This window comes from Orbilia oligospora (assembly GCF_000225545.1).
Source record: "Orbilia oligospora ATCC 24927 unplaced genomic scaffold scaffold00097, whole genome shotgun sequence".
NCBI lineage: Eukaryota > Fungi > Ascomycota > Orbiliomycetes > Orbiliales > Orbiliaceae > Orbilia > Orbilia oligospora.
Window position 1 is genome coordinate 1,751,590 of NW_011645654.1, and position 23,979 is coordinate 1,775,568.

Genomic DNA, 23,979 nt, shown 5'->3' on the forward strand with positions numbered 1-23,979 from the left:
TTTTTTTTTTTTTTTGTTAAGAGCACAGCCGGCTAGTCCAACGAAATGGCGTTTCGAAAGTCCGTACGAACAGCACCAAGACTGGTTTAAACCGTGAATTGAAGTATACCCGCCCCGCACAACCGGAATTAATTAACTGACTGGCTGATTGATTGATTGATTGGCTGATTGGTTGGTCGGAAGGTTGAAGCTATAGGTGTATATACGAAGGTAGCTTCTGTCTAAGACTGGAATCCAGACTAGCAAAACTAACAACGGTCTAATCACTTGATCTAATAACAGCACGGCCCTTTGCAATCTTCAGAATTCTGGAACAGGAGAGAGAGAAAATAACAATTACATCAATTGCTCTCCATCTTGGGTGCTTCCTGGCTTTGGCATTGGAGATCGATAGCTGAGAGGTACTCAAACCAAGTAAGTACTATCTTTTAAGGTGACGACCCCGTCAACTCGTCTTAGCTAACGGCAGTTCGGCTGACTGGCCAGGGTCCCATTGCATTGAAGCCTAGATGTTTGTCAAACGGGGTTCCACTTACTCAGAATCAAGCCATCACAGTACAGTGCTACGGTGCAGTACGGTGCGTTAGGTACAGCTGTACAGTACAGCGCAGCGTGGTGCACTGCAGTGCAAAGCTTTGAATCCAAAGCCTCCTCTTCTAGGTTCCTCCTCGTCGCAAGACATCGTAGCCTGTATTGGCTGGTCTTGATGATTGTAATCTACAACTATAGAATCCCGCTACTTCGGAACCTCTTCAGTCTCCACATTTCGTCCTAGGCCTGTGCCTTTCATTGGCAAGATTCCAAACCCACTCGGAACAAAGAATAAGAACGGGGTGTGAACAGGGCAGAGTTCATAACCGATTATTAAGCACAGATCCCCGTCTGAAACTCAAGACTTGCTGCGAAGCCAAGTTGCAATCGCAGAATCACCTCCTCAAAGCTAAGTAGCCTCGGCCAAAAGCTGTTGTTCAGCAACTTTAGGGAATCATGTCGATATCACAAATTCTAAACGGTAGAGGATATTCTGAGATGCCTCCTCCCGATCAAGCTTCGTATCCGACCATGACACAGCAATCTCCGCCGCCTTCAACGACCACGTCTCGCCAGGGCCCACCTAAGCAGATCCACCGAAACCGAGCACAACACATATGCCACTCATGTCGACGGCGGAAAGTGAAATGCGACAGGCAGCACCCCGTCTGTGGCGGTTGTGCGAAGATGGGAGTACCATGCGAGTGGAGCGATAATTCGCAGATATCAGGGAAAGATAACACCAAGCAATCGTCGAGTTCGCAGCAGCCACCGCCAAATGGGGCCAGCATGTCGCCTCAGGTCTACAATGGAGGGAACATGCCGCCTCCAGTTTTAAATCCCAGTCAAGCTCCATTGCCAAAACGTGGGCATAAACGTCAGAGAACACACCCGGATGCTGCAATATCAGAGGAGTCGGATTCATTTTCCGATGACCAGAGATTCGATGTTACCAGGCACGCTTTTGGAAGAGATTCAATGCCCTTTTACCCCGGTGGGCTTGGGAGAAGTAATTCTGGGGCAGGAGGAGGAGGGCGTCCTGTGGAGGACTTACTCGAGGTTCGATTGGGACGGCTGGCAGAGATTGTAGATAAGTGGTGTAGAGAAACCTATCTGGGTGGTGGAGCACCTCCGCAGGGTGGTCTTAATCATGAAAGCCTTATGAAAGACCTAAAGGACCTCCAAGCGATTACGAAACGGAGAGGGAGCACAAGTACTGAACCTATAACCACCACATCTTCCGTTCCTCCGCCGTGGGAGAACGCCCAAAGCGACTATAGCCCCTATAGGCAGGATACACAGTTACCTGGAGGCCTGAGAAGTCCGAGCACTAGTGCTATGGATACTTCTGAATCGGTTACCCATACCGAAGATCTTCCAATGAGCCCCTTCAACGACCCTCCCGCCCCGATGGAACATTTTGACAACAATTTGAATATACCTGGTCAAGAGAAGATCCCAACAAACTGGCAAGCATTTCGTTCGAAGGGTATGGAGGATCTATCGAACTTATTTGACCAGTCGACTGAGCAAACAAACGAAGAACGAAATCTGGAAGATGTAATTGACCCTCGGATTAAAGGGCCACCAACTACACCAAAGGCTCGAAAGGGGAAAAGAGGACAACAGCAGGGCCCTAACCCGTCTGTTAACCCAACCGAAGATGATGACCTATCTCTTGGCCATTTAAGCATACAAGAAGATGGAAGAACGAGATATGTTGGTAGCACATTTTGGGCTTTTATAAGCAATGAAATAACAGAGCTCAACCAAGTTCTACAGTCGCAAAACGATAACACGGCGGAGAAACAGATGACACCGAATGGGGAGCCAAACCCCAAAACTTGTAACCTTATGGAAGATGAAGAAAAGTGTTCTGGTACTGAGAACGAAGGCCACAATAATGAGAATCACGCCAATAGGGTTCAAAAGCTGACTACACCCCCGGACTCGGTTGTTTCTAGTAAGCCATCTCCAGCAGAATACCCGGTACATCCTTCCCACGAGATGACGAGAATTATGGCTGCCCTTGATGACGGACATGACAATGATCACCGAATGCCTGTCAATCCAAAGAGAGACATGTCCCGATTCAAGATCCTCCCAGAGAACTCGACGATGTGCACAGCTGCTAAGCTACAAGCTGGTTTTGCGCCGGAACTTCAAGCACGACAAATGGTCTGGTTTTTGAGATACCTCCCACTTGAGCACCAGTCACACGCTCTTTATAAGGCTTTTCTAAGTGGTGTCCACCCTGTGGTCCCACTTCTACACGCACCTTCCTTCAATAAAGACTATACCAACTTCTGGAAGTTAAAAGAGCATGAAACGACAGATGACATCCATTTCAGCCCGACGTTTATCCCGCTACTATTCGCGGTGTTGTTCACCGGCGCTCTATCTATATCGAATAGAAAATTTCAGGAGGTGTTCCCTGAGAAGGACCATTCGCGCAATACTATCACTGGGCATTTGAACAGGGCAGCTCATGGGGCACTCGCCATAACGGCTTTTCCTCGAGGTCCAACCCTTTCATCTCTTATTGCGTATTTACTACTTCACACCTGCAAAATTCGGGAGGAGGAACCTTTGACATCCTATTCTTTCGTTGGTGTTGCCATGAGGGCAGCTCAGAGTGCCGGGCTCCACAGGGAGCCGAGCAGTTTTAGAGGGTTAAACGAAGTTGAAAGAGAAGTTCGGCGACGGATCTGGTGGCATATAATATATCTAGATGTACAGGCTGCCATAGCTACGGGATTACCACCGCTCGGTGGGAGTGATGAATCTGCATTCGACACTCAGATGGTGAGTGAACTTAAGGACGAGTATATCGGAGCACCGAGTCCTGTTACGGCCGAAGATATCAAGAAAGACGAAGCTGCGGTGATGAATAGTTGTACGGGTCTACCGGATGGCCTGCTCAATACGCGATCTTCAACAGCTATGATCGCTGCAGTTGGTCGGTACGAGGCCACTCGGGTTCTTAGGAGGCTCGTGTCGTCTCTGTTCAGCGTCAAAGTTCCGCAAAAGCAGGACGTTACTGCAATGGGGAAGATTATATGTGACCTCCAAGAAAAGATTGATGAGAGAATAAACAGAATACCTGCAAGAGGCATACCAGAGATGGGATTTGTCCCACCTGGTGGTGCTGATGAGGAGAATTCGACGGAGGCTGAGAAGCTGGAAAACTTCAACGGGTGGGCGAGGACGATGCTCAGTTTGATGTATGACAAATGCTTCTCTGTCCTCTACCAGCCGTTCCTAAGAACCATTCTAAGTATGCAGTGGCAACATGCCCGCCAATGGTAAGTACCCATAATTTTAAACTCACCTGATTGGCTGGATTTGCTGACTCTTCTCTCCGTTCAGCTCTCTACATGCATGTCATCGCCTCCTCAGGAAATTCATCTTCCTGTCGACCTCTCCAGCATTCCGACCATACTTTTGGTTTTTACCTGGAACAGTGGGTCCACTCTCTATAATGTGATTTGCTCGGGCATGGGCTGACAAGGAATGTAGTATCAACCACTTCACAGTTGCATGATCATACTACTAGATCTCTATAACAGTCCTAACTCAGATGAGGCCCGCCCTAGTCAGAAGCTACTCGACGAAGTATTTGAGCTATTCGGCCCAGATGGGAATGGGAATCCGAATTCCACTTCTGGTGCCTACGATGCACTAGCTCAACGCCCTCTTGTAGAGGGTGGCAAAGAGGCGTGGGCTATGATGGCCAGATTCCGAGCCAAGGCCTATGCCAGAGCATCCGGAGGGGTTCATTTGCTGCCACAGCAAGGTCCCCCTTCTAATCCCGCTGTCGCTGCCGCTGCCGCTGCCAGCACTTCTAAGGCCAGCAAGGTATCTCAGGTAGCCTCCAGCGGGCGGCAAGGCTTCACGGAGAAGGAGATAGATGAAATTATTGAGCGTAGTATACGCAAACCTGGCCAACGGTCAACAGATCCGCAGATGCTCATATCCGCATTGACCCCATCGGAACAAGAAAACGGCATTGCTGCTTCAGAAACATCCCTAGTAGCGGGACCATCGCCGCCCTTGTCGAACGCTTCGGCAGTCCAAGAGTCCAGGCCTCAGAACTTGGACTATTCTGTTGTTGATGACTTGCCAATATTTTCTGAGATAAATAATGGAGGGCATGGATACAATCCACCGGATCAGTCCTATACAAACCAGGGCTTCCAAGGAGGGCTATCATTTTCGCCCAATGATTTTATGTCATACGACAATGGATATACTATTGGTGGGGTCAGTCTCGACGCTGCTGGCTATCCCGTCATCATGGCTCCAGGAGTCATGTACAATATGGAGACGGGCCAAGCTCAGGTACAATACGAGGACCACGGTGGCAATGTGGATTCTCGGAGCAGTAACGAGAGCCATAACAATGAAATTTTTATGGATATGTCGAGAGATAATATTGACTGGCATGCCTGGGACAAGACGTTCGGAACCTATGCAAGTGTTTCCCAAAATTCGGACATGTTGTCGAACGCTCTACACGAGCCTATGCAAATTCCTCCGGATAATTTTTCTAGAGAGAATAATTTCGTGTAACTGTCGGTTCGGTTTAGAATTCCCTCGAGAAGAAAACCCGCACACCTTTGCTTTTCTTGTTCGTATCAGTCGACGATTCGGGAAACCCGTCAACTGACAACGTCTGTGCACTTGCGTCGAGTATCATGGTATTTCTTTTTGATTTGCTTCTATTTTGCTTGAACGGCGTGAATGGAGTACGGTTCCATAAATCATTTACCACTGGTGTTTCAAAGATACTGTTACTTACCGTCTTGGGTCTTCATTTTGTCCCTTACTACTATCAAAACGATGTAGGAAGCAAGCTAGCTTCATTTTTTTGACTTTCATGCAAGTTCCTCTTTGTGAACTACCTCTTTCTCGCACGGAGAAAATTTTCTGATCAATCAACGGCGTTTATTTTGGATCACAGCGAGTTGATGCGAGGGCAAAAGTGGAGAGTGTCTGCCATGTATGTGTACCTTCCGACATGTACATACTCTGGGCTCCACCCACTTCCTTTCTATCGGTATGCATTTTCGATCTAAATTTCTCGATTGTTCGGCTCTTCGGATCCACTTTACTCCATCCCCGTCTCGACTCGTCTCGATGCACGGCTCCTTGGTTCGTACATACACAGCAGTAGTACCTTAAACCTTTAGCCCCTGTCATGGCCACTAACTTGCTGAATCTTGAAACTTTTCTATATGCACATTCTTCGCGGGTGATGAGGCGTTAATCTGTGCACCATCTTTTCGTCACTCTCGCGCAGACCGAAGCACGTATAGACAGGAGATATATTAAATAAGAATATGCTTGTGACTAAATGAAAAGACAAATACAGAGATATACAAGGAAAAATTAAAACAAAAAAAAAAAAAGTAATCCTAATCATATCGGCAGTTTTATTACGCCACGGATTGCTGAGTGAATAGTGGAGGTCAGGTTCAAATTTTCGTAGTGGGATGCAGCTTCCCCCTCTATTTACCAAGGCTACTTAGGTAATACGTATGTACATGCATGCGTTAGTTATGTTTATAAGTATCTGATGCCGTACATACCTCGGTATTTCTTGATAGTACTATTAATTAATCCGTCGGTTGCAATTGCGGTACGTATACTGCGGTTTAAAAAGACTGAACAAGGATCATATTTAGTTAGCGGGGCTATATAATACACGTATGTTCCATCAGATAATGAAGCAGCTAGAAGGCAATCGATCATGGGAGGACCCAGATACATAGAAGTGTTCTGTTGAGGAGTGTGGACGTCATGTCAGCACTCTTGGTCAATATCGCAGTACCCTGTAGTACTATACTGACCTAGGTAGTTTGAGGTTAGGGCTGGTGGTCTTACCAGTCGTTCTCTTTTCCAGCTATGCGTGCGTTCCGTTATCAATATCTATATGTGATATGCAATATAGGTATCTCACAATCGACTAATGGGCATAAAGTATATATAGTACTTACATTATATTGCATGGGAACATTCTACATAACCACATATACATCGGATAAAGTGATAAAGAACCAGGGTCTGGCATACACAGTTCGGGTACGAGCGTGTCCATGCATGTAGATCAAGTCGGAAAGTCACCCTCCGTGCCAATCCAGGAATGTCCAGGTTCTTGTGGAAAGGGAAAAAAATAAATATATATATTCCATTTTTGGCTTCAAATCACGAAGCATTTGATGTTTAAACATGAGCTTTAACCTTTTTTTAAAAAATTTTTGGTTTTTATCCCTTTCTCTGAAACCTTGGCTACGAAAGGATTAGTTTCGTGGGGGTTCACAAAGATCTAGAGGCTCAATCGAGCGAGAGAAACTGTGATTCCCGAGGCGTACGGCCAGGTAGGAGAAAACGTCACTCTTTGGACTTGAATCCACATATTGAAATGGCTTTTCCTTGGCCTTTTGTAATATTTCCTTGGAAAACGTATCGGTATGTCGTCAGTTCATCGAAGGGGTTCCGCCAACTTCAAGGTTTGCATTTGGAATTAATAGTTTACGGCAATATGATTGCAAATCATACGATTTTTTTGAGGGCATTCGCGGTTAAGCCTCACTATCGATCGTCTAAAGAATTCCATGATTTGTCAGTATCCAATACTCTCTTCCTCAAGTATCTGATCACACGGAGTTAGCAGGTACATAGACGTTGATTTCTCGAAATAATATTCCTCAACCCCCGGAAATTGAAACAGGCCCATTTCCGCTTGGCCTCTCAATAGGTTTCCCAAAGAGGATGTGATCAGGAGGAAGAATCGGAGCATGGTCACTAAAAAAACTTTCGCATCGTCGGATTCCTCCCTATGTGGCCTCGTATGCTGTCGAAGGACCCACAGCGGCTTGCTACAGAAAATCGTGGCACGCGGCGGGATCCACAATTTTTGTGAAGAATAATGCGCATAATTATAATGTTCACGCTGATAACTATAGATTTTAGGGCTCCGTGATTTCCCGTACGCCTTCGTCACAAAATCTCTATTGCAAAGTTGAACAGGCTGGCCTATTTCAGGAATCAGGGCTTGTCCGCCTGATCATATGATGTGATCGCATTGTATTCCTCTAAAACCGAAGCTTTGGAAAGAGCTCATGCGCTCGCTGCAAAATAACGAATATACTCTTTCCAAACTGTCCGGCAGCATAGATACTTATGCATATTATCACTGGTCTCCCCGAGACCCTGATTAGCATCTAGCATTGAGATATCTGCGAGTTATGGTGATACATGGTGCTAGAAGGAGCCCCGCCTATATCGAGTTTTATCCACGGGAAACTGCCAGGACATCGGCATACGCATGGCTTCCCCTCCAAAAAAAAAAAAAAATGCGTGGTTGGTCGAGTTGCAAAGCTGCACATAACAGCACGATCTGGACCAGGGTGCATTTTGACGGAAAAAAAACATGGGTATTTGAAGAGTGGGACATATGACGGGTGGTGGGGATATATTTCAAAATGCATGGGGTCAACTGAAGAACCCAACGGGAAACCATTAGAATTCCCCAAACTATCCCTTTCAATGCCAAAAAGAGACACCGCCTGCAAGTTCGTCCCCGTAGAACTTGTTGATATCAAGAGAGAATCGACGAAAGGAGTACAGTTTAGCGACAAAATCCAAGTTTTATCGTCGAGCTAGCTGGTCTTGTCCCGAGTTGGGGCAAGGGCCTGTTATTAAGACCCCTTAGCAGCCCAACTCCGAGATCTCAATACTCTGTATTGATCCGCAAAGCGAAGCTAACCTATGTTGTCCTTTTTGTCCATAGTGCGCTCGACCCGCTGCCAGTTTGCAAATCCTTCGGGTCAAACCAAAATTCCATTCTATTCATAATGGATTCCCAAATCGATATGCCAGCATACATGTAGATATCAAAGTCGCAGCGCTCCGCACCGCACGAGATCTAGACCTTGAACTTATCAACACCAAAGAAGAGCCCCGCTAAATAGTTCCCGAACAAGTTAGCAGAGCGAAGGGCTCCACCTGAACTTTCTTTTCACCAACGGCCCCGCGCAAGAGCAACGGCGGACCGATCCCGCAACCGCGAAAAGCTGGACGCCGACCCTTTACATCGGGGGGAAACAGTCACCTGCTTGCCGAGAATAGAATCCGGGCACTAATGATCAATATCGTTAGCCCGTCTGACAATGCAACAAGAACTCTAACTATTCATATTCTCTTCCTAGATTCTTGGCTTTTCATTCGAAATGCTTTTCCCTTGCAATGCAATTGGTGATCAATTTGTCGGAAAGTCCGCATAAGGATTAGTGGCGTACCCACATGCCTTATGTTTCAAGTTTCAACCTCATTCTGATATCCATTTGATCATTTATGTCCGAATCTTTTGAATCTGTACCCTTCTCCAACTGACCCCAAAACTCCCCTTTCGACCGTGATATCGATCACGATCCAACAGCTTAACTTCAGGCTTTGATTTCACACGGCTCGGATATTATACGCCGAAACCCGGTTTTCGAATTTTTTTCTCTTTCTGACATCCCTGAAAAAATCCATAACCACCTGCATACAGCAAAAGCAACTATTCTGCGTTGTTTCGTCACATCACAACAGTAGTATGCAAGGGAATATAAGAAAAAGTTGCGAGATCAGGTACCACCACACGATATACGTTTCTTTTCTTATTTTTCCGTTCTTTCTTTTTTCTTTCTGTTGGAAGGAGATGAATTCCCACAGGAACATAAGATGTTTCGGAGACAGGTGGACAAATTGGCCTCGGTGTTGGAGCCAGGTGTGGCGAGTGAGGTATTGAGGCGCTGTATACCGTACCGGTCAGCTGACACGCACAACCCCAGGCCTGACCGATCTCGACACACCCAATACCAATATTTTTGCCCACCGATAAGCTTGGAAGGATACAAATAATATATCCGAGGATTTCTCCACTCCTGTGCCCAGTTAGGCAAAGCCGCGGAGAATGCAATGTGAGTCGTTTTGTTGTGGTAAGGTTTCACGGTCTGGGCGGTTGTATAATCCTGGGAGGGGTGTCAGATATGTTAAAACCGAATGGTTCAGCGGAACGACGGAACTTGTCAGCTACCTTTCGAAACAGACGGGAAATAGCTGGTATGTGGCCTTAAATAGGCAATTATTAACGACACCGGGCAACACAAAGATCCCTCGAGGACGCCTGGCCAGGGAAAGAATCTCGATCCGTCGACAGCCGTTGACAACTTAGCTCGCTGCATTCTGTTGGACTGGCATTAGACAGAGGATATTATAAGCGAGAGTACTAGGGCCTTTGCGTAAAAATATAAACAATCAGCTGGTCTTGGCGGTATAGGGAGTGTCCCAGGGTTCGGAAAGCTTTCTTTACTTCTTTCCTTCATTTGATTTTCTGGCCTCTTCATGTCAAGGCCTCAAGGGGATGATGGTTTTACCGCGCTAGTTCACGCTTTGAACCAAAAACGGCACATCAAGGTTTTAATATTCACAATCATCGCAAAGTTAATTTGAATATAGATAAGTCCGAGCAGATTTATTATATTATACTGGTTACAAAGGTAACGTATCAATGGTCAGACTGAAATCGACTGCAAATTTACACTCAGGTATACACAACTGCACGATACTCCGGGGAACTTATTATAATTTGAATACATATATTAACTACAAAATAAGACTCGGGAAACTCAAACAAATCCTCAGCAGATGGACCCTGAGGGTATATATCTTCAACTCCATATCTGACAAGCTCATAGGAAGAGTAACTAAACTAGCGTATTCAAAGCTATATTATGGCCTAACCCAGATCTAATCTAATCAGCACTTATACAGAACTCACTAAAGTTATTTAGCAATAGTATCGGTACGTACCTGAATATACGCGCCCTAGAAACTACGCATCATAAGGAATTACACTTAGGACAGCGCCCCTCCATTTGACCATTAATCAATACTGCATTTCCACTAGGGTGCGCTCCGGTATTCCCGCACCAGACCCCCACTTGCCTGGCGAGATCACACAAAGTCTGGATTTTTCGGTCTTTGCCTTCATGGCCACACTGCCATGTATAAATCCAGACTTCGCACATTGTGGTAATCGACAATAAAGCTTCCTAGTTGTTTAAATAATCAGTATGCATCAATATTAGAGAAATAAAAAAGACGTTTCCGTATTAAAAAAAAAAAGTCAAGGGGGCAATAAAAAATGCTTACTGATGCTCGAAACTTATAAATCAAGCTCGTTAATCTTTCGTAAGTCTATAGAGCGAAGACAGGTATATGGTGTTATTCAATCTTTTTTTTTTTTTTTGAGTAGAATAGATATTTTCAGCCTTCTCTGCGGGCCTATAATTTTCATAAACAATGTATAAATGAGTTTTATCTGAAGCAGATATGATGGATGATTTAAATACTTAAACTAAACGTCGGAAAAACTCATGAGCTCAATGGATGTGACTGGCATGGTATCCTCCTATTATTTATATTGCGACGACGACATCTACAGGCCCCATTAAACGGTCAATTCTGCCGAGTCGCTGCACTACCTGTCTTGATCTTTCGAAGACTTTCCATTACAAAGATCCCGGAATGCATAGAAGCCGCGGTACCCTGCTCAATGTAGCCTCCCAATCTGAGTGTAACTTTGGTTATTCGCTTCGTATTAAGTTTTCGAGTGGCTATCTACGTACAGCTACATTGCATGCATATGTGCGTCATATATTCAGGCCGTTAACTCACACGTTTCCAACGAGTATGAGGTTATAAAAAAAATTATATCACATTTTGGATCGATCGGTAGGGTAGTCAGCCAACATAATGCCTGCCTATATGCCCTATTATTCTCGCGTGCCGATGCAGGTTATCCATCCAATCGCCATCATTGCTCTATCTAACCGGCATAGACTTGGACGGGGGGACGGGTTTCGGATGCCATGACTTACAGCTAGAAGTTACATTACAACTTTCTTCCTTCGGTGCACTGCATCCGCGGGCAAAGAAAATTTAAAAATTCAGTTACTCGAAGCGGAGTATTCTGGACCAAGAATGTCTCTATAATCCTTAGCCAGCTGTTTGGTTAATTAGATATGTACATAGACTGGGCTGCCTAACTCTACAACCAACATCCTTCATGCTATCATGCCTCTACCATAACAAGGGCTCGATCGTATCTGGAAAAGACTGAACCTCGTGCGTCGATGGATATCTTCGTACCCATGCAGCAGTAAGGTCCTGGCCAGGTTAAGTGCATGGGAAACGTCTGTGGGTACTCTAACCCTCCCGTAGACATTTAAATATCGCTTACTTAGACCGTTCGACTTATCCACCCCGCCCTCGGTTCCACTTCGTAGTTTCTGCTCGGTTCCGTCGAAAGGTTGATAGAAAGTCGAAAATATTCGACATGAACCGATTTAATGGGGGCGGCTTGCTTGCACCGTCTCACTACATGTGCATATAAAGGGAGACACCGTGATTGGATCGCTCTATTGTGTTATGCCGATACTTGCACTTTGATTTTTCTTCTTCTCAGTTTTGCTGGGTGGCACCTACATAGTATAGTAGCTGTACATACAAGGGATCACATATAGGTATGGTAGGTACATGTACATGCAGCCCACATATGCTGCTCGCCAAAGAAATTTTGCCAAACTGGCGCTAGTTGGCCGCTATTTTCGTTTTATACATACGAGATTCGGGAAAAGATTTTGAAAAAAAAATGACATGACGGATCCAATATGTGACAGAATGAGAAGGTCCTGATACCGTAGGCCGACGAGCTCCTGCCGTGGGAATCCCATCAAATGATATTTCACGACGAAGGGGTTGGGTGGGGAAATATCGCAGAATGTATGTAATGTTGGATCTTGTCAATCGGCATTCGGAGCTGCCCAGCGTGCTCCGTGCATGCAAAAGCTTTCCTACAAATCTGATCAATCAATCAGTTGCAGCCTTCCTACCAATAGCACGAGATATTACGTCAAAATCACAAAGATTTTGCTCGAGAAACTACTGTTTTGAGGTTTTGTAGAAACATCAATGCAATATCGACTGTGCCGTGTCCGGACGAAAAAGGTTAGCTAGCTACGCATATTATTCGTTTCTGGAGCCTGTTTTTTTTTTTTTTGATTTTTTTATCTTCATGCGAGGCACCCTGTATCAGCTTTTTCGGAGTCCTAATTTCTAATTAATTGTTTAATCTTGTCCCTGTTCTCCTGGTTCTGGCATTGCCTCCCCGATTTCAATAGCTTAGCTAGCACTTAAATCGAGAAGTTGTAGAATATCGTCAATGTTTACCGATGAACCTTCATTGAAATCGGCACTAAATTGATTAATAGTGAAAGTCTAAATTAACAATCAACGAGGGGTAACTGGGCCCTTGTCAGGTACTTCGTCCGTGGGCGTTTTTAAGAACTAAGACAGCATCGTGATTCAATCGATCCATGGTGGTTTACTGTCCTAGTTAGGGGACAAAACTGAACCCAAAGGTCGCAGCAAGAGAATAACCCTTACCAGCGCTTAGCCCCCCATAGCATGGCAATGTTTACTCGAGTAGACTACAAAGTCACAATCACCTCAGCGCACCTGGCTCTGGCTGGCTGGCTGGCTGTTTTTTTTTTTTTTTTTTTTTCCTCTTTCCTTTTCGTTTTCAAGCTAGCAATATTGGAACCAACAAAATTATTACCCCGTATCGCAAAGTGGGTCCGCGGGTCTCTCTATCTATATCGTGACAGGCTCAAAGTGGGGATCTCACGGTTTGCGTGTACATACAACTGTGCCAGCAGCCAATCCTCGTTGCTTCACCTAAATTTATAAACTTTCCCTTCTTGGTCCAATTGTATCTAGCTTCGGCTTCGTTATAACCTTTTCACAGACAGGGCGGGGTAAGAGTTTATCTTTTAAACCCGCTTGCCGTTTTTCATCAATTCGTAGGTGATTTCGACCACAATTCATCCCTCTGCTGGCTGCTAGTATCGTATCCTGCAAATCGACAGCACACGCTAATCTCGACTCCGGCGACCTTGCATCCTCAGCCTCCGTGAGAAACGTCCCTTAAGAACAAGGTACGTATACTCGTTGAAGCTTTAACTAGCTAATCCTAGCCAAATTGTTACTGGGTATGATCATTCCTCAACTCAGCCGGAGCTATCTTTAGGCCGGGTTCGCCGCGAAGGGCTTTGTTTCGGTTTTTCGTTAAAGTTAGCTTTGCCGATATCTCGGTTCGGCCAACGATCGAGCATGGAGCTTTCCGTAGCATATTAACATTCCGGGAATGTTGGAATGAAAACTACCCAGATTGAGTCTTTTTTTTTTTTTTTTTTTTTTTCGCCGCAGGACGCCCCAGAAACCAGCATCGCAAGAAGCGCATGTACGGAGGATGGCTTAACTGAGTGGCGAAGGAGGGGGTTCAAGGTTCCCAACCCAACATTTTGTAATGATCAAGTCAGAGCTGAGACTGCGTGCCGCTCCTGCAGCCAACACCTTTTATATCACAGATCGTGATCGTTCTTAACTGAACTGGGTTCTTTCTTTTTTTTTTTTTTTTTTCCATATTCACGCGCATGAAGAAATCACACTAGTCGGAACCAGAACAAGTCCCTGCACAACTTAACTTCCTGTCCTCGACTTGAAACGGCTTTCTAACTGGTTCGAAATCTGGAGAAACTCCAACGGCCAGATATTGACAACTCGAAACCGTGAGATTTCATAGGCCTGTATTACGTCGTTCAACCGCAACCATTGCGCCATTGGTATCAGGTTGACGGCTTTCCGTACAACGTACACGCCGGAATTAAATTCACTCGATAGATCAAAGTCGATCGATTTAATTTGATATACTCATATGATAATTTAGGAAGAGCATGAACAGAGGGACCTCGGTAAAATGTTTTGAGTAATTGAATTGAGTACACTCGTGCAATTAGTACTATATCATCGCTCGGGTCTGATCTGATGAGGGCCCTGTGAAAAAAATATAAACGACGGCCATGGCCAAGGCTAGTAGGGTACTGGTTTGCCTCCCCGCCGGGCATATATCTTAAGCTTCCGTGATACTAAACTACTAATTATAAGCTTGCCCTCATCTATCATATCAATTTCCGTATTGCATATATGCATATTCAAATCGACTAAAGGTACAGAAGCGCAGGTCCTAATCGTATCGATCCATCACATTCTGAGAAATAAACTTCAGATTCAGGGCAGACGACACGATGTTGATCGCTAACTAGTGCTCGTTCCGTTCTTCGATAGAGGGATTGCGTATGGCCCAATGGACCCTTGATGATGATGATGAAACAACGGGAACATGAGAACGTCAGAAGCAGTGAAGCAAGGGAGCGATGTCTATGAGTGCATATCGATGCAGCGTTAGAGGCTTTGAAGTATTCCCCTCTCTTTCTAAAATGATAAACCTGGGGCTTTCAATAGTGGAAAACGAAGGTGATGTTAGGTTGCATTCGTAGAGCCGATAATTTGAACGATGTACACCCCGATGCAGGTACGTGATCGTGAAGTACATGTCCTATCGTGCTGATTTGAAAGCACATCTAGGTAGATTTGGGAAACATTCCTCTCAAAACGTCGGCACATACGTACTGAAAACCTCCTGCATAGCAAGTGTTAGGGACCTCCGTTCTTAGAGGCTTATAACATTAGAGTGGGCCGAACCAAATATGCCCGATGTATCCCTTTGGAGAAGGATGTGCGTGGCTCTATCAAGTTCTTGGAAATAGGCCACATTTGTGGGATCGGTGTGTGGGATAACCCGGAGAATGGAAAACTAAGTAAACTAAGAAAGTATGTACCTATCGGCGATATGCTACAATCCAAAATACGCTGGATATTTTGGCGGTTAGTGTCAATATCAGTGATAGAGAAGAAAGAGGTGGTAAGTGGTGATTGTGGTGGTGGACGTCCAGCCATGGGTGAATGGATTAGAAGGGAAGAAGGGTGGTGGTTGGTGGTGGTGGTTTCAAAGGCCTGGACCGGACCCTGGATCGGTACCAGTCAACACATACACCGTCCACATACATACACACACAGTGCACATACACACACACCAGGCCATGGCCACACCAAACATCAGATATTCCCGACCCCCCAAAAAAAGTCTAGTCTGCAGAACGATCTTGCTTGAATCGTAAGTTAACTTAATAGTAATTTCTTTTTTTAAAATTGTGGCCAGTGGGCTTCCTTGCATACATTTGACAGTACATGCAATGACATGGCCGACAGCAGAGAATCAAGACCCAACAAAAGAAATTGTGCGAGGCCAGGAAGCCTGTTCCAAGGCCTGCACCTGCAGCGTCTCGAGAGAGCTAGACGGATCTCGGTAATCTAGCCTGCCCAGTAATATGTATCGGATCTTTTTTCGTGGGCCAGGCATCTCATATATGAAATATGATCGAGTGCCTGAGATATGAATGCTACGTATAAACCTAAAGTCTTCAGATACGTATTAATACCCTCCCTCATCTCCCCTCCTTTCATTTTAACGTTTCACCAACTTCCCTCATCACAAGCCAAATCACAAACACACCTCTATCTCCTTCTTACTTTTTACTTTAAAGGCCGAGGATAATAATAATAATACTTTATCTCGTCGTACTCTACATTTGACTCTCAATCTACTGAGCCAGATAATTGAGATTTGAGATTCGAATCCTTCGAGTCCCGAGAACTACCAAACTCTGGTGTTCCCATACCTTCTCAGATTCACTCTAGATCCCTTTCTTCCTTCGCTTTGCAAGCGTCACAGAAAGATGTCCCATCATAACATTCACATGGATTATCTGTTAACCGCGGATGCGGATATCAGTGAGCAGGCTTTTGAGGCCTCGATCCGTAGACTATCAGTTGGTTCTTCGGAAACAAATGCCAGCTCCCATGGTCCTGCAACTCCATCACCATCCGTAACAGCGCCATCTACCTATACAGGAGAGACGGTATCTCCTAGTCTACTGCTGTCATCTGAATTTCAAGAATTAACAACAATGGAAAAACCCTACTCCAGCTCAATGTTGGGTTATGGCCATAATCCATACATGAGTGCCGAATATCCTGTACTTTCTTCTATTCATCATACCGATTATATGCGAGCTTCCTCAACAGTTGAGTCGTTCTCTAGCAGCGCTACCATGTCGCCACTCTCTATTGCGGACACATTTTATCACTCTCCAGCTCCTTCATTTGGCTCCGACAGCACTTTCGACGAGGGTCACGACGCCGCCACAATAGCTGCCGCAAGAGCAGCAATGCCCGGACTACTCCACGACGAGGACATCGACGAGGACCACATGATTTCTCCTTCATATTTGTCGATGCTTTCACCAAAGAGCAAAAGTTTTGCTGCTATGAGAGCTGGAATGAGGAAAGTACAAGCTGCCGATATTCTCTGCCCTCAGCAACTAGGTGTTCAGAAGAAGAAGCGAACCAAGCCCTACCCAGTTCTCATTCCCGGCCAAGATAGCAAGCCCCACAAATGCCTTGCCAAGGGCTGCAATGCAAGATTCAAGCGACAGGAGCATTTGAAGAGACACGAGAGAACACATACCGGAGAAAAGCCATTCTACTGTGACGTTTCTCCAGATTGTGGCAGGTACTTCTCACGATCTGACAATCTACGACAGCACAAGAAGACACATTTCCATTTCAACCCTAGGGGAAGGAACAAGTTCGTCGGAGCACACACACATGGCGACATTTCGGGGATCAAGCTTGAAAATTGATCTATCGTATCTACGATTACAATTAATCTTGGAGTCAGAGTTAGTCGGGATTTATTTCGGTCTGGTTTCCTTCTAATTCCTTTGAAATAGTCTTATGGGTACGGGGGTCTGGAATTCCTCAGCTGGCGTTTTTAACTTGAAAAGGGTATGCCTTCTGCTTTTGAAAATTGGTCTTTGTTTTTTCTTCTCTTTTCTTTTTTGGTATTTGGCATTTTATCTATCTCTATCTATCTGTTTCTTTTTTTTTTTTTTTCTTTCCTCAAGCTTTGGGATCGGTTTTATTTTATTGGATACGTCGGGTGGATTCCTTCGGTCTAGGTTCTTTTCAGCATGTCGACTACGTCGCTTTACCTTTTCTTCATGTCTATTATGGTCTGTGCTATGTGATATGTTGTCAATGTTGTATTTTTCTGCATGGACCTGCATGCGTGCAGACAACGCAAGTTGCTTCAAGTGTTCATGTAAATATTTCCCACTAGTCTCGCCTCTACTTTTTTATTTTTATTTTTATTTTTATCTCACTCGTCTCTATCCTTCATTATCCTGGAGCTGCAGCGTTTTCCTCTTAATTCTTTTTTTTTATCTCGAAGAATCCTGTTTGTGAATTCCTTTTACTAGCACTTGGTTTCAACCTCAAAATTTTTGGCCTGTTTGGGAAAGCTTTTAATTTTTTGTAGCATAATCAATACACACGCTTTTAGACAGTTTTCTGCCATTTTTATAACTTCTGCGATATCATAATTCCAGGTAGCTACAATCCAACGATATGAAATTCCAAGCTTAAGATACAAAACACTAAAAGCCCACAATCCACGTCGGGTGAAATGTGTCTATCGTTAGTCTACCCGTACCCAGCATCTTCATTTCTTTTTTGTTTTTTTTCCTAGATATCGATCTAAAATTTTTGTCATTACCGATTCCCCGCTGCGCTACTGCAAACCTCGCATCGAAACTTCGCGATATGCTGCATGAGATATTTTCCTTGTTTTAGAGCCAAAGGATTCACGATTTTCTCTACCGATGAGGATTGGGAACCGCTGCATCCGGTATTTACTAAGGGAACTGTGACGGGCCGCCCTCGAGCTAACAGTTCCTATTGCCCGAAGCTGTAGAAGAGGCGTTTTGTTTCTCTAATAGCGTATATTTTCCTTACCGAAGATAAACGAGGTCATCGGGCTGACGGATGGCTTGTCTCTGCTGGTGCCAATGCCCGAATTTTTTTTATTTTTTTTTCTTTTCGCGAGTCAGAAGCTAGTGAGCTTGCTGGACCCTCAATTTACGGTCAAGGGACTTAAGAAACTGGTAACTGGAAAGCACCACACCCTCTTTGCAATTTTTTTTTGAGGTATTCAAGCCGTCGCTTGGTTGAGTGGCTCTGATGCGCTTACTGAAATCGGCAGCTATTAACATAGCTCTTCCAGAATCCTTCGAGTTAATTTACCTGCAGACTGTCACAGATGGTACATACATAGCCATTAACATGTCACGATGCAAATCATAACCGTTAGTGGCAACTTATTGCTTATGGCTTGGAGGTCAAGCTCAACGTCAGGAATTCCGCCACGACGTTTCTGGTATTGGTGCCTTTTCATCTCATATCGTCAGTTCTACCACAATCGACCAATGATTGTCAACAACGGCTGGTAGATTGGAGAACTTGTGGCGTATAAACCCTTTCACAGCTGGAGGCCTGGAGCAATATCCCTTCTTTGGGGTCCTTTCCGAAAGCTGCCTACAAAATCTGTCAAATAGATTTTCAAATCTCCTGAATTGGCAGCGCAAACTCGAACGATCGAGGGTATGGTGTTTCGAAACAAGCGCCATTCTATAATTGAATTTGAACACGGCCCAGAATTGATTGTTCCGGCCCTTTTCCCATCAGCCTTAGTCATTCGATTTGACTTTGGAGAACGGTGGATTAATTGTGGCTGTCAATTAGATCGATCGATTCGGGCTTGATCTAAGACGGTTAGAGCTTCGCTGCGCTGTTTCGCAGGTGCACCTGACTTCATAGCGCTCCATCTCGAATGATGGCTTTGCCAAGCTATGTTGGAACCAGGGCACCCTTGGACCTACGTACCTACGCTGCATGATTGCTAGTCCGCATCAAGTAAGGCGTTCTTGGAAGTCCAGACGTCAACGGGCCTGGATCGAGACTCAACACAAAACCCCCCCCCACAGATATTGCAAATATCAGATCATTCTGCATGGGGTGTCTCGAGGCTCCTCCATAGCTCCTGTGAAGATATTGTTCAAAAAAAAAAAAAAAAAAGAAGTCTAAGGGCCCTTTTTGCAAAAGTGGGTCGATGAAACAGGCGGGTTGAGCCTCCGGCCAGTAAGGGCTCGAAATAATATTCTTCCTGTCGGCTTTCGGAAAACTCTTGATCATCGATCGTCGGTCATCGATCGATCTTTCGCATCAAATACCACCCGCTTGCTAATACTCGCAGTGCACGGTCTTGATGATGGACGATGCGTATGCACTATGTGAAAACCATCACACTTGAAAAAAGCTGAAGATAAACCAGGTACATACGCAACATTAAGAGACAGGAATATACCTGATTGCGTGCGTGCCATGCCCCTCGTCTCTTCCGTTATGGCTGTAATCCGACAGGCGCAAGGAGGTACTTCGGGATAGTGGAGCCGCTGCAACGAAGATAATTGGCCACCGCCCGAGAGCTGACCCTAGTAGTTCATTTTTTAAGCTTGTACATACCTTTATCGGGATCATGAAAAAAGCTCATTGAACGATGGGACTTTTTGTTGTCTTTCGAATTGTGATAGAACTTTTCACGCGTGCACGATGCGATGCAGCATCCATAGGTTCGAGGCCTTGCTTTACGCAATAGTCGGTTCATTTCAAGATGACCTCGCATGTGAATAGAAGGGTCTATACATACACAGTAGGGTTTTATGAGAGGACCCTTCGCTCGCAGCATGGCTGGTCACGTCAATCCGCTGCAAGGTATTCCTATTCAAGTAGTAAAATCCGGGCAGCTTATAACTGGCGGATACGAGCCCTGGGATTTTCCATCTGGCCGAGGCTGGGGCAAGTTCTTGATTTCGTAGCCACCCCGGTGCATGTCATATTTTAGAGATTCGTGGCAATTCCATTTGCTTAGCCACTGTGGCTGGCAGCTAATACAAGGAATCAAGAGCTACTAATTACTTACTTACTTATTTCATATGGCTCTCAGTTACATTCCACTGTTCGACTTCCCTGTAGCTGCCTATAGCTACCGAATCCACGGCATTAGCCTGATGACGCGAAAGGAGAGTGGAAAAAGAAAAGAAGATGAAGATCAAGAAAAAGAAGAAAAAGAAGAAGAAGAAGAAGAAAAGAAGACCAGGCCAAACCAAACCTGGTACGGGTAGCGGAGCACCAATAGTGATGCTCTTTTTTAGGCTGTTTCGATACTCACCAGGTGCCTGTGCTTTCCCCAGATTCAAACCTGTGCCGCCCTTGTTAGCAAATAATCACGTTGTCTCCCTGCATAGGGTAGTAGAAGGGACAGAGTATGAAATATGAAATATCCAATCTCAACTCGAGTAGTTATTGCCTAACGGTACAAGTTTATACATATACTTCGATAAAATACTTTAACTAGTTTAATCGTTTCCTATTTCGTCCGTTGACTAATAAACTATAATTTCCTCCTCGTCTATCCATTGCTAAAAAAAGATATCATGAGAAGACACTTAGCATAATATACAAGGTGTTTGAATTTTGCAGTGTACAATTCATACATTTTGGACCTGCAAGTCGAGGCACCAGCGCTTTGTCCAGAATTACGTGAAAGGTATTGCAAACTTTCCTGTACACGATCGATTTTAAATTTTTGTCGTGTTTGAGATGTTTATTTTTCTCAATCGGCCTTTATCTCCGCCCCATATCGAGATCGATCGGATTCTGGTAAGAAATAATCCCGGTGAGTCAAGTCATCCGTCGACATTCTACATACCTCCGGATTGCAAACTCGCCCTGGAATCCGGGTCGACGCCACTGCTACTAGCAATGCAATGCGTAAATTTCGATGTTCACCAAAATTAAGATCCTTGTGTTAACTCGAGGTCAGTCATCTGTTCATTCCACGGTTCCGAGTATGGTTCCTCATGTCACGGCAATGTTCGGTACCACCAGCACTGCTGGGGCCACTATTTGTGTGGCTTATACTGTCAACGTTAACGTAAATACATGTAGCTCAGAACTTTGGTAATTATTTTGTACTTGGCTGCCTGTGAGACATAATTGACGGGCGCCATGGAAATGACGTTACATATCTCAGATATCTGTCCTTTTTTTTTTTTCCTTATTCGTTACAGGTAGCTACGTTGCATAGAGTCCATGCACGTTCCACAGACATCTCTGGTTTGAATCGCTTTGGGGGGTTGATATACACATCACTGCGTTCGCTAGGTCGGTAAATACGATCGCGAGATAGCCGGGCTCTTAGCGTGACATGACAAGCAATTAACTTCTATCTTTCTGAAAAGTCTTAGACAGTTTTGATTGGAACTTGTTTCGAGCTGAGACCTGTAAAAACATATATTTGCCAATGGTTTCTTTTTTTTCTTTTCTTTTCTTTCCTTCTTTCTAATTCTTTTCTTTTTAACATTGCATAACAGGATACCGATGCCGGCGAAATGTTTTGTTTCTCTCTTCCTTTATTTTTCTTTCTATCTGTTTAGGATCCTAGGAGCTTATTGATTGGGAAGCTTCTATAAAACTTACAATTGAGAGATCCCTAAAATTGCCGCTAGTTCATATACCGCTTGACTGGGGTCAGCATTAACGAAGTGCAAGTGGCGCGCCGATCTCGTAGACCCTAGCTAGTAATCTAGACCACCGTAAAATCTACCGCTCTTCCCCTCAAATCACTGGATAGATCTGAGACACTTCAGCCTACATGTAAGTATATGGACGATGTGGTGGTCCGTACATGTACCTACTACGTTGAAGCTCAGGCACTTTTTGGTTGAAAACATGCCCTGTTTATCTAGCCTGAATGGCTCCCAATGGTTCCGAATGGTTCCCAGGACCAACTGGCAAATAGATATAGACAATACAATACTAACTTCCCGTCGATGATAGCTAAGGGTCTGGGTCTAGCTGATCATAAGGCAACTTTCTTTCCCGTCCCTTCTCCTAAACCCTGTATTTTTTGTCAGCTGGCCCATAATGAACATTGTACTAAATACAATATTTTATGTTAAGCTGGCAACTTAGCATCAACTTTAAAGTGGCGGCAAAAATTGCCATTTTTTCGAAATTTCGATTATAGCGTCACCATTTCAACTCCATTTAGAATTCTTGTATATATTGGACTTTCGTTTTTCCGGGTCCGAGTGTCTAAGATTCAGGCGTACATACATACCCGCTAGTTTCTTTTCGAGTGCTAGAGCGTGGCCTTACTTTTGAATCGAGGGTCTCCATATGGCCATTAATTCAACCTAGGAAAGCTTGAATTCCGGCTCAAAATGTGATAGAAAAAAAACATGCTCGGTTTGCAGCGTGTTTACTGACGTGCATAAGGCCCAGCCCAGCCGGATCTAAGATCCATCTTCGTCCCGCTAGCACATTTATCTCACGGCCGGACAACGTTAACATATCCCTCACCATTTTCGAGGGCGTGCAGTATACAGCATGCAAGCTAGCATATCTAAAAGTAACGAGATATAACTGTACCTGCTATTACCAACATCAACAAGTTCAGTTATTATAATACTACCTCACGGCTGAACTTTCTACAGTATGCCAAATGCACATTTGTTGCATACATTCAAAGAAGCAAGCTATATCTCGAGCAGGGTCTACGTACGTCCTTAGCGTTCTCGGGCTTCAGACGCTCAACATTCGTCCACACACGCAGTCCGGATTTCTAATATCAATAAAATACCTGAGATATGGTCCAGTGTCACAATTGCAAGCAGATTTGAGAAATTTTAACTTTTTCTGGAGTGCATAGTTTGTATGCGGAACCCGGATCTGTATGGTGTACAGGTATACAAGATTTGCTACGAAAAGATAATAAAAAAAACCAGAGTAAGGTTTCTTAAGCGCTGAAGTACAAGAGACCTGTACCGTTTCCCTGCCATACGAATTAGGATATTTCGGCGACCTCTAATTCTTCAAACGTTAGATCTGGTTTTTGAGACCATAAGATACCACGGTTGAAGTCAAGAAGCCATCTTCAAGCCTTGTTTTTTTGTTTGTTTTTTTTTTTTAAAAAAAAAAGATAACTAACCCCATAATGATCATCCTGTGCCTCGGCTTTCTTAGTCTGGGGCGGCTTTCTCCACCTTGAATATGCAGGTGCATGAAAACGTCTGGATATCTAAAGTCCAAAACTAGAGCCAGAGGCGGGCTATTTGAGTGCATGGCTGACAGTATCAGTGGTCCCGGCGGTAAGGCTGTTACACATAATCATGTTAATTCAATCAAATGGTCACCGACTTTGCCCAAAATTGATCGCAGGACCGCTAAAACAAGCCTATGTACGCACCGGCAGGTCCGCCGGCTGACGGATCCTGTAGGTAGTCTGGGGTGGAGGTGCAAACGAGGCTAGAAGAGTTAACTTCCCCCACATAATTATGTTGCCCCTCTGTCGTGATTCGTCACTTTCCCCGCTTCTTCCCGAAGGCTTGGTACTGCATACAAAGTGCATACATTTGTAATGCATCTACAGAGTTTGCATAAGCTGTAGCTATGAATCATGAAAGTAGTTGATTT

At 44.6% G+C, this 23,979-nt stretch overlaps 2 protein-coding genes across 2 annotated transcripts; both read left to right on the forward strand.

The window, feature by feature from the left end:
- Positions 1-987: 987 nt before the first annotated feature.
- Positions 988-5,103, forward strand: AOL_s00097g513 (uncharacterized protein; the record flags this gene model as incomplete). The annotated part of the gene is made up of 2 exons (XM_011126346.1): positions 988-3,836; positions 4,101-5,103. 2 exons carry the CDS (start codon positions 988-990, stop codon positions 5,101-5,103), a joined length of 3,852 nt encoding a protein of 1,283 aa, XP_011124648.1.
- Positions 5,104-16,280: 11,177 nt separating this feature from the next.
- Positions 16,281-17,246, forward strand: AOL_s00097g514 (uncharacterized protein; the record flags this gene model as incomplete). The annotated part of the gene is made up of 1 exon (XM_011126347.1): positions 16,281-17,246. One exon carries the CDS (start codon positions 16,281-16,283, stop codon positions 17,244-17,246), a length of 966 nt encoding a protein of 321 aa, XP_011124649.1.
- Between the last annotated feature and the right edge of the window lie 6,733 nt (positions 17,247-23,979).